This window comes from Erigeron canadensis, chromosome 4, assembly GCF_010389155.1.
Source record: "Erigeron canadensis isolate Cc75 chromosome 4, C_canadensis_v1, whole genome shotgun sequence".
In the NCBI taxonomy this organism is placed as follows: Eukaryota; Viridiplantae; Streptophyta; class Magnoliopsida; order Asterales; family Asteraceae; genus Erigeron; species Erigeron canadensis.
Window position 1 is genome coordinate 16692373 of NC_057764.1, and position 12028 is coordinate 16704400.

The 12028-nt window shown below is 35.7% G+C and overlaps 1 protein-coding gene across 1 annotated transcript; it reads left to right on the forward strand.

The window, feature by feature from the left end:
- The first annotated feature begins 305 nt into the window (after window positions 1–305).
- Window positions 306–860, forward strand: LOC122594813 (dirigent protein 5-like). Its single transcript, XM_043767122.1, has one exon. The coding sequence runs from the start codon at window positions 306–308 to the stop codon at window positions 858–860; it is 555 nt and encodes a 184-aa protein (XP_043623057.1).
- Window positions 861–12028: the final 11168 nt, after the last annotated feature.

The window sequence follows — 12028 nt, forward strand, 5'->3', positions numbered from 1 at the left end:
CACGCTAAAAATTAAAATAGAATTAATTTATTTCCACAACCAACCCAACAATCCAAATCTCAAATATATTCTAACTTATAAATCTCAACTATCTTCACTAACATAAGAATTTGGTGACTCTGACTAATTGAATAGGTACGTGTGGTGAATTGTCTTGACTTATATAATAAAAACTCAATATTATCATTTTTTATTAACCAATTTGGGATAAAATTTTGCACAACCTAATAGAACCAAATTTCAATTTGTAGCTATAAATACTCATAAGGTAACACCAATTTGTTGCACACTGAATTTGGCTGGCTATGGCACAAATACTTTATAAGTATTATCTTTTCATTCTCTTATCAATATTGCTCATACACTCTTTTGTCACATTTGCTCACTCTAAAAGATCAATTGATGAGACGAAACCTTGCAAGAGAATCGTGCTTTACTACCACGACATCCTTTTAAATGACACCAATATCGATAATGCCACATCAGCCACGGTCGCAAACCATACTCAACTAGGGAATTTCAAACATGGGATGCTTGTTGTCTTTGATGATCCAATGACCAAAGACAACACGTTATCCCCTCCGGTGGCTCGGGCTCAAGGGTTTTACTTTTACGATTCAAAGAATGAGTATAATGCATGGTATTCTTACACGTTAATTTTCAATTCAAGCGAACATAAAGGGACGATAAATATTATGGGTGCAGATTTGATGGGCGACGAGACAAGGGATCTTTCAGTTGTTGGAGGCACCGGTGATTTCTTTATGACACGAGGAATTGCTACGTTTCGGACCGATGGTATACCTAATGCTTTTTATTTTCGGGTTGAAATGGATATCAAGTTGTATGAGTGTTACTAACTCGTATTTTCGTCGCATGAATAATGGTCAACAAAAATATTGCTCATTCATATTGAATATGTACTACGACTTGTGAATGTCAATTTTGGAAAATGCTAAATGAAGTCCTAAGCGTTGCATTTGACGTGCATAAAAAATTTATACATTTCCATATCAAAAGCCCACTCCTTCAATTTTATGATAAGTGTACAACTATTTAATGCACCTTAACAACAACCTTAAGGGTTGTGTTTAGCAAAACCCCTTAAGCTATTTATATCCTTTTTAGGATACTTTATGTGAGTGTCTCCGGTCACTTTCTTTTAATGGTTTTATAAATAAACTGAAGTGATTAGTTTTTACTTATTTTTTAAGCTGAAGCCAATTAGTTTTATTGAGAATGATTGATTAGAATACAAGGAACCTTCTATAAAGAGTTAATTACTTAATTTGCATGGTGCAAAACTTAAAAATAACATTCTTCCAGAAACATAAACTTGACGTACAGTAGTATATATAAAAATCTACTTATGTTTTAACGTCGAATTTTTCAAGTGCCTCCATGTAATGTACGGTACACAAATATGTTTCAAGTGATTTAGCAAGGATATCAAGTTGTATGAGTGTTACTAACCCAAATTTCGATCTGTTTTTTTTTTTTTTTTTGAAAAAATGGAAATTTATGTTAAATCTTTTATCTAAAGACTTTTTAACCAAACCATTGTGTCTTAGGATACATTAACATATATCACTAAATAAACTAGTTACCTTTGTTTTCTTTGGTACCTAGCTTAAATATATACGTACTTTTGTAAGCGGGATATTATATATGCCTATTTTTTGTATTAACCAGAGTGAAGACCCGTGCGATGCACGGCTGGGTTACTTGATGTGTTTCACGTCTTTGCTAAAGTTTCTAGATCGTTAATCGACGTTTATGAAGTAGTTTATGTGACGCATGTATAGTGAAATGTGTAAATGCGAATCTAAAAGTTTATGTGTTCAGCAAGAATCAACACACCATTTGCTTTTTGGGTACTAAAATATATACTTATTAATCATTTACAAACCATATGTATAGTGCAAGAATCAACACACCATCTGCTTTGTGGGTACTAAAATATACAAACAAAAGAAAAATGGTTCATACGCCTGGAAGTGTTGTGTATATGTAAACCAGCTAATGATTATTGTGTAACTATAACTCTCTGCAGCATAACATTTATACATTGATATAACAATTGTTTGTATCACATAAATGATGTTTAATTTACATAGACCAAACAAATAGATGGAATTGTAGTGGTAGTGCAATGCAAGTTAAAAGTTTAATAGTGTCACATGTATTCAAAAATCCTATCTGATGGGAAAAGGAAGAAGGTTAAAGGAACAACTTATGTAATGAATTTGGATGTAGAGTTACCGAAGCATGTTGTGAAAATAGGAGTCCCGAAAGCGAATGAGCCTGCTCAAGAGCAACAGTTTGCTGGAAAGAAACTTGAAGATACAAAGGAGGAGACGACTGATGATAACAAAGCACCCAACTCAAAGCAGGTTTGCCCCTCTTAAACACACCCGAGCCAACAAAAACACCATACCGCTCAACAATATCACCAGAGTTGCATCAACTGGAGTAGCCACATCACCTGCAGCAAACTGTACCACTGGAAGCCTCCCCAATTGCTTTGTATGCATTACCTAACATACAGAGTTGCATCAACTAGAGTAGCCACATCATCGTCCATCATTGCCAGAACCCTAGTGTCGCCCATCATTGACCTAGCATTTCCCACTGCTTCAAATACGTTGCCTACAAAATCTGGACAGAATTATATATATATATGACTACCATAGCATAAAGAAAAAAATAAAGCTAACTTTTAATCCTAACCATTAAAATTCATAATCCTTTAAATCTTGGCCTTTAAAATTCAAAGTCAAATTTCTAAAATTATAAAAGTCAAAAGATATAAACATGGTAACTTTTCAATTGTATTAAACATACTAACTAATTGCTTAAAAAAATTTAAGTACATAGTACGCTAAAAAAAAAAAACAAATCATACGACAATGATAAGAGTGTTTATGTATAACAACATACTTTAATTAGTTATTCTTACACTAAAGTAGATAAAAAAAATTTTTTTTTTTGAAAGGTGAATTTCTCTTGAATATTTCGTGTCATGATTCGACAGCGAGAGGTCTAGCATACGTTGTCTTGACCGTGTCCGCGCTAAAGAGCTCACTCGAAGTAGAAATGCCTATTTCAAATACCCAATGGGGGGAAAAATTTAATTAGTTTTGAATTATATATGATGAATAATGTTTGATATTTTCACATTTTTGATCGATTAGTTTCAAATTAATGGAAGTTTTCTATTTTAGTTAATTTGGTAAATGGTAAACTTATAAACTCTCACACCAAATTTATAATTTCTAAGAAAAAAAATACTATAAGAAAGAATATGATAGATTTTTTTTTTGAACGGCGGATGGGAAGGTCGTTCCATCAAGTTGAGCAGTGACATCCAAACGGGCAGTATGTTAAGGGTTCGAAACGCTTTACACCGCTGGTACCCCCAAAGGGAGCCCATTACATGCAAAATTTTGTAATCATAGATTCAAAAATAACTAGATGTTAGAGTTTTTGCATAGATTAGAAGTGTGCTCGTGTAATACATGGCATCCAAATATTTTTTAAATGATATCGGAAGGACATGAAGTTAAAAAGTAAGTGACGGTTTCTGGCTGCTGGCATCCGTGAGGGTTGTGTAACATAGAGAGTTTAAGGTGTATCATACTACAAAGTTGAAAACCTTTGGGTAATAGTCCAGTAGCCATTAGCCACCACTTTACAGGGGAGGTCAAATTTGAGATAATCAAAGGATTATTAAGTGACTGAGAATCATCTGGACGCTAGTCTGACTAGAGGATTAGTGGATACCAAATGGTACATTAGATGATTTCCATCCAATTACCTTTTTTTACTACAAAGTTGAATTTTTATTTGTATTGTTTTTACATTACCATTTGTTGTTATATTGACTTTTTAATTACGATAATATATAATATATAAGCACGACCCAGTTATGTTGACATGTTGCACTCTCTGATCTAACTCTAAAAATTAAAAGTTTCATGTTCAAAAGTTCAACTCGTGATCAACCCGGGTTTACAGAGTTGGCCAAGTTATAGGTTAGCGGGTTGATAAGTAAAATAAGTTGATTAAATTATAGGTTAGCGGGTTGATAAGTAAGATGAGTTGGTTAGTCAAGTATGCTTTTAAGTGGATTGGTTTTGATTAAGTATGTCAAATCAGTTGTTTTTAGGTCAATTTCATAACCCGATCAACGACCGGGTATTGGTCTAGTTATTAATAGTTGTAAAAATTGAAATAGAGTGGCTGACATGGTTTCCTCATTATACCCAGTGCATTAACGGTTGTTAGCTAAATATGGAATCCTATTTTTGGTTACAATATATTGCGTAGTATAATACTAACAACTTCGAAAATCTAGAAACATATAGGTCGACTTTTTGTAGAATGTCAATATATTTGACTGTTTGATATTATTTTGACTGGATATTTAACTCATTATTCTTATGACTGGATATTTAACTCATTATTCCTAAGATGATTTGATCATCGGGAGTCCACTCAAGCACAAGGTTGTCTGCGAGTTTCTTTTCGCCATAAAATTATATCATAACCACTCAAGGCTTCTTCGCACCTTCAATTCAATGTGAACCCTACCCACATAACTTTGTTTATTCCATGTAATAAGTCACACCAACTCGATACCATTTTCCAAATCACATTTGCATACTTTCAATAGGCAAAACAATGTGAATCTGCTAACCCTCACTTATCATCACATAAAAGGGGCTACAAAAAGTTACACCATGTCTTGACTCGCACATAAAATTACCCGTTTTGACTCATACCCTTTTTTACCCATATAATATCACCCGCCTAGTAGACACGTCAGCATATTGGGCGAGTCAAACAGGTTCAGGTCAAATCGAGCACTCTTTTGGCAGGGTTCAAAACGGATAGAGTTGGTTGACCCGAAATACATTTTGTCCAATAAAGTTCAACTTTTGTATAACTGTGTATTATAAAGACAGATTATGTATTATTTAGATAATAATGATGTAAAATCTGCCAAAACGAATTAGGAGGTTTTATGCTACAAAAGTTCACTTTGGTGACCTTCAGCGACTTTCCTGTTCATTCCAGTTTTTGTTTACCCATTAAAAGAACGTAAACCAAAGCGACACATTCAAAAGTAGGTGAGGGGTTTGACATTAACACATGTATCAAATACCTTGTCCAATGTTGGTCCCTCGTCCCTCTCGTCCCTCACTTGAACGAAAATAACAATACTAAACTATTCTTCTAATTTCACAATCGTAGGTTTACATGTATATATATAGTTTTCGAACCTGTACAGGTATGTACTGTTCAAACCGACACCAAACTTATAACTAACGTACCTATTCTAAAAGACGCCTTCCTTCGGAAACTAAACTGCCTAACCGACATATAACTACCATTCGGTTGTAGACTTTATTCTTGACACTTTAGACCCCTTAACTTATACATCGACACTTCCATGGATTGATAAATTAGTATCCAACACTCCTCCCTAATTTATTAATCCATGCCTTTGTTATCTTCAAACTTCATCATCTTTATCCTTGAACTTTGGCTTGTTTCCACTTCCTTTGTCTTAATCTTTAACTCGATCATTGTCTTGAACTTCTTCATTGATTTGACTTTTTTCTTCCTTGTCTTTAATCTCGTCTAGATCATCGTTGTTAACTTTGTCGGTATCTTCCATTATTTGTATCATCTCATCGTCTTGAATCTCCAACAATGTGTTTCTTGTATCACGATCTTCGTATTCAACTTTCTTGTTTCTTGACTTGATGTCTTTCTCAATCTTGCTTTCCTTTTGAGAACTTGATGGCGTCTCTGAGTGCTTCTTGCATTCGCTGTTGTCAACTCTTAGTTCTTCCTCTAGGAGTTTCTTGATCGTGTATAGATATCCATTACAACAAGACGAGTGGATAATAGCTAGTAAAGTAATCTCTCGAAACCCCTAATATGTATTCTCAAAAAGCTCGAGTTACAAAGGATGTCTCGAGTTATGTAATAGTACTCTAACCTTGCTTAATCAGCCAAAATACACACATTCAAAATACTCTAACCTCGAGTTATGTAATATACTTTCTATAAAAGCTCAATTCAATGTCTGTCAATACACACATTCAATTCAATCACATTCAATGCTTACAGTCAATCAAGAATCAATCATATCATATTCATCACACAATCAATGCTTACAGTCAATCAAGAATCAATCATATCATATTCATCACACAATCACTGCCACCTTAGACTCGCTAAGAGTTTGTTAGGTTCGCACTGATTTATCAGGAGTTGTAGTGATTGTGCCCTAATCTTAATCCGTCACTGAACTGATGAATTTAGGTTCAAACATTGGCGCCATCCGTGGGACCGTTTTTTGAACAGATTCCATTCTCTCAAAAATCAAAATCACCATTTTGTGTCACTATTTCCTTGGTTTTGCATGGCTGGGAAAGAAACTCCACTTTCAAAGGTAACATCATCTGAGTTTATAGGGATGGAGACAACTGGTGGGGAAGGGTTACCAAGAAACACCACCGTTACTCCACCACCCATCATCACTGTAGAGGAAGGCGTTAGTAGTGAACGTATCCCAAGTGAAAAAAGAATCTCTGGTCAGAAACTATTGGATGTCACATCTAGACTCCAATATTCTTCTGGAAGTATACTTGATAAAAATACAACTATGGGGTCATTGTTCTCCACATTGGGAACATCATTTTCACCTGCCACCTCTTTTGTAGGCTTACCAAGTTGTACTACTCAAACGAGCTTACCCTCTTTTGTCACTAAAGATCTATCAAAAAATACAAGTTCTCAAACTCAAGATGCTACCCCAATGGCATCCTTGCCAGTCACATCCTTGTCGGTTACACCCTTACCACTCGGGAGTGACTTGGTTACCCCAGATAGACATCCCATCCCTGGCTCATCAGGGACCATCACTATGCAAGAAAACCAACTTGTAGAATTACTGAAGTTTGTAGGGGAGTCCTCTCAAAATTCTCTTCACCCACCAACCACTTCCACTTTACCAATACAACCTAACCAAGAGTGGTTGTCACAACTAATCAATGCTCTAAAACCTGCTCTAGCTCCAACTCCATCTCCCCTACCACCAACCTCTATGGAATCTTTTATGACATTGATGGTTGAGCAACCTAAAAAGCAGCAACAACCCAACCTGGAGCCAACACCACCATCAAACCCGGCTCTGGAATTGCTAAAAATGATGAAAGTATTATCAAGGGTGGAGGAAGGAGAGAGAGCTCGAACTATAAGCATTCCAAGGTTGGCAGTGAAGTCAAGGTTCTGTGATTGGATTGCTGAGTACCCATTCCCTGATGGCCAGAAGGTTCCTCCTGTTGTGGGAACCTACGATGGTACAAGGGACCCAGAAGACCACCTAGCTTTGTATGACCAAGCCGTTCTTACAAAAAAATGGGTGGATCATGTGGCTTGCCACTTGTTCCCAGGGACATTGCAAGGCCATGCTAGAGATTGGTTCACAGGCCTGCCAGAGAAGGGTATCAAAGATTTCCAAGACTTGAAAGAAAAGTTTGTGGCTCATTTCTTCCAACAAAAGAAGCATCAACGTAATCACTTGGAGGCCCATTTGATAAGGCAACTATAGAATGAGCCACTCAGGGACTTCATTCTGAGATTTACTCAAGAATGTCAAAAGATACCCGGGCTCCCTGAAAGTCAACAAATTTCAGGCTTCACTCTAGCTCTGCATCCTGGCCCCCTCCAAGAAAAGTTGACTACAAAGGTTCCAAAGACCTTCAAAGAAGCCATTGACAGAGCCTATGATTACCTCCGGTCTAGGGAGACTGCCTCACTAGTAAGAGGAGTCACCATGAAGGAAAAGTCATTGGGGGGAGGGTCATCTGATGGCAGCCGTCATGATGGTCAAGATCGACAAGAAAAAAGATTTAGTCCATATAACAAAAATGCATTAACCGTCAATCTGGTTAAGTGTCCCAGGGAAATCTTGAGCACTGAGAAAGTTTGTGCAACTTTCAAGCCTTCTTCCCCGATGAACTTTATATCTGGGAAGAAGAAGATGGACGAATATTGTGAATTCCATGAAGATTATGGTCATGACACAAATGCATGCAAGCAACTCAAAATAGCAATCAATAAGGCAGTGAAGGAAGGAAAATTGGAACATTTGGTCGCTGGAGCTAAGGAAGGAAGGAAGGATGGGGCGAAAAAGACATTTGTATGGCCGAAGAAGAGTAAGGATGATAAGGATCCAGGTCCAACAGAAGGCTATGTTGAATGATCATGGAAGGCGATTAAAGCCACAAAGGCATGCCATGATGGCAGCAATCATCCTTCTACCCTAACTATGTTGGTCACCCATCTTTCCCTTATTTTTAAAAATCTATCATTTAAGTGCTTCTTTGAAAATGACAGTTGGTCTAGTCATGTATCCCAACTTTGTCACTAATGAACTTATCGTTTTACTTAGAAGCATGTCATTTCAAACAACTCTTCACATATAAATCAAAAGGGTAATCCGGATTGATAAGCATGAAGAAAACCCTTCATTTAAGCAACTTCCTATCCGGATCATAAAACCCAAGTGCCTATAAGGCTAAGACATACAAGTAAGGCTGGCAATTTTGACACGAAACCTGTTAACACGACACGACCTGTTCTTAACAAGTTTCGTGTTTAGGTTTAACAGGTTTCGTCTCTTAACAGATTCGGATCTGTTAAGACACGAAATATTTTCGTGTCTTAACAGGTCCGGACCTGTTAAGTTATACGTATATATACTATGTTAAATTTATGAAACCCTATCTACTTCTTATTTCCTAATACGCCTCCCTCAGTCCATCTCCTTCAGTCAGTCTCTCTCTCTTTCTTCAATCGATCGATCCCTCTTTCTTTCACTTTCACAGACCAAAAATTATCATCAGTCAGCAATTGATTCATCAGTAAAAAATTATCCCCTTTCTTCAACAATTAATAATCAATCGATCCCCCTTTCTAATAATCATCAGTCAATCCCCCTATCTATTAACTGATCCACAACAATTCTATCAATCCCCCTTTCTATTAATCGATCCCCATTTTTACTATATGTGTTTTATTGAATTAATCAATCACTATTAATCATCATCATATGCTGCTGCTAATTGGACACCCAGATCAAAGGTATTCATTATTATTATTATTATTATTATTATTTTATATTTTATTTATTTAATAATATTCTTAGATTTTTGTTAATTTATTTATTGTTAGGTGTAACGTGTGTGTTATTTCTTGACATGATTGGTATATGTAGTCAAGTATATATATGGGTTCGCGTTTTTCACTCGAATACAAAACATAGGGCTAATTACATTAAAATATGTATCTGAATGTGTGTAACATTTAATATATGTGTTTTAACAATCTAGATCATAAATTGTTCAATACTTATCTTCTGGACAATTAATTCAGTTAATCACTTATTTTATCAAATCTGTATGATTGTATTAAGTAACACGAAATTGTTCTTAAAATATTGTAGATGGATTCTGAACTTGACTCTCAAGCTAATGAGGATATACAAGTTGAAGAGGTTGAGTCCGTGGATACCGAAGTAGCAGGAGGCAAGAGAAAACGTAAGGATAGGTCAATTGCATGGAAATACTTTGAAAAAGATCCGAATAGTATTCAAGGTACCAAACTGAAATGTATGTGCAAAAAGTGTAATACTGTTCTCGTATATGATAGTATTCAAGGTACGGGTAATCTTCTTCGGCATAAAGATAGATGTTATGGTAAAAATTATCATGATGTTGGTCAAATGCTATTTAATAGTGACATGGCTTTACGGTCACGTAAATTTAATCAAAAAACTTTGCGTGAGTTGCTTGTATCTTGTACCGTTAGGCATGAATTACCTTTGTCATTTGTTGAATATAAGGGTGTTAGAGATGTGATTGAATACTTGAATACTTGTACCGGTCACGTAAATGACGAGGATCTAAGGGTGTTAGAGATGTGATTGAATACTTGGGTGTTAGAGATGTCATTTGTTGAATACAATTGTTGAATATAAGGCATGAAAAACTTTGCGTGAGTTGCTTGTATCTTGTATCTTGTACTGATGCTGATTCCATGACTAGAAATACTTTAAAAGCCGATTTAATTGAGATGTTTAAGACAGAAAAGGAAAAACTTAAAAGTATGCTTTTGGAATCAACGAGAATGTTATGTTTAACTTCAGATTTGTGGTCTTCAATTAATACGGATGGTTTTTTGGCAATTACAGTGCATTTTATTGATAAAGAATGGGTTTTGCAAAAAAGAGTTTTGGCCTTTTCTCATATGCCACCACCCCATTCTGGTGTTGCTCTAAATGCAAAAGTGTTTTCGATTCTAGAAGAATGGGGATTAGAAAAAAAGATATTTTGTATCACTTTGGATAATGCGTCTTCTAATGACCGTTTCGTTCGGCTATTACGTGATCAATTAGATACAAAATCCCCACTTGTTTCTAAGGGTAGGTTTTTTCATATGAGATGTTGTGCACATATTGTAAACTTGATTGTGCAAGACGGGCTGAAGGAAATTGATCAGGCTGTTGTTAAGGTTAGAGAGAGTATCAAGTATGTTAAAGGATCAAAATCACAAGTAAGAAAGCAAAAGTTTTTAGATTGCATTAAGTTACTTTCTTTGAGTTCTACAAGGGGGTTAAGGCAAGATTGTCCTACTAGGTGGAATTTTACATTCCTAATGCTTGATTGTGCCATTTATTACCGAAAGGCATTTGTCCATTTGGAAATAAGTGATTCTAATTATACAAGTTGTCCAAGTGCTACTGAGTGGGATACCATTGAAAAGATTTGTGTTTTCCTTGCAGCTTTTTATGATGTGACTAGTGTTTTCTCGGGTACCAAATATCCTACTGCAAACTTGTATTATCCTCACATTTTTATGGTTTATTTTACTTTGCATGATAGTATGAGTTCAAAGGATGAGTATATGAGACGTATAGGAGCGTCTATGATGGATAAATTCAAGAAGTATTGGTCTGATTTTAGTCTCACTTTAGCCATAGCCGTGGTATTTGATCCAAGATATAAGTTGCATTTTATTGAATGGAGTTATAATAAGATTTATGGAGCGGACAACTGTCAATATAGTGATGTAGAATTGTTATTGAGTACCACTTTTGATGAATATGTGTTATATTTCGGTAATGCTTCCTCGACAACATCAAATCATGCAAGTACTTCAAGTAGCAAGGCTGGTGAAGAAACAAGCAATGATACAAGACGTCTCTTTGGAGTTAGAGCAAAACTTTTGGTAATTTTTATATGTTATATATATATAATATAAACTTTATAGTTTTTATGTTTTTATATAAATAATGATTGAATTACTATTTATGTATTATACTTTATAGGATTTCGATGAGTTTCAAAGCCAAGAAAGTACAAGCAACAGAAAGTCAGAGTTACAATTGTATTTGGAAGAGCCAAGAATGGAGAGGACATTGAAACTCGATGTGCTGGCTTTCTGGAAATCCAATGAGTTTAGATATCCCGTACTTGCAAGGATGGCTCGAGACTTCTTGACCATTCCAATATCTACTGTCGCATCAGAGTCCACATTTAGTGCCAGCGGAAGAGTACTTAATAAACATCGAAGTTCACTTGCTAAAGATACCGTTGAGGCACTTATCTGCACAAAAGATTGGTTGTTTGGAGGCTGTGGTGAAATTGATACTGATGATCTCGCCGAAGATATAATGTCATTGTCGCTTGAAGTTAGTCCTGAATCAGGTGCTTCAAACTCAGTCAACAATTCCAGCTCGTTTACAAAGGTACTGTGGTGTCTTTTCTTTTTGTGCTGCTGTTTTGATCAAGTATTGTTGTGTCTTTCTTCGGTTTACAAACCTACTGTGCTACTGTGCTGCTGTTTTATCTCTTTTTATAATCTACTGTGCTGCTGTTTTATCTCCATCTGTACAGCAGTACAGCCCCCGAGATTACATAATTAAGCCTCGTTATCTTATTTTGCAATC

Bases quoted from the DNA above. Each gene is read 5' to 3' on its own strand.
- LOC122594813 (XM_043767122.1), top strand. From the start codon at position 306: ATGGCACAAATACTTTATAAGTATTATCTTTTCATTCTCTTATCAATA.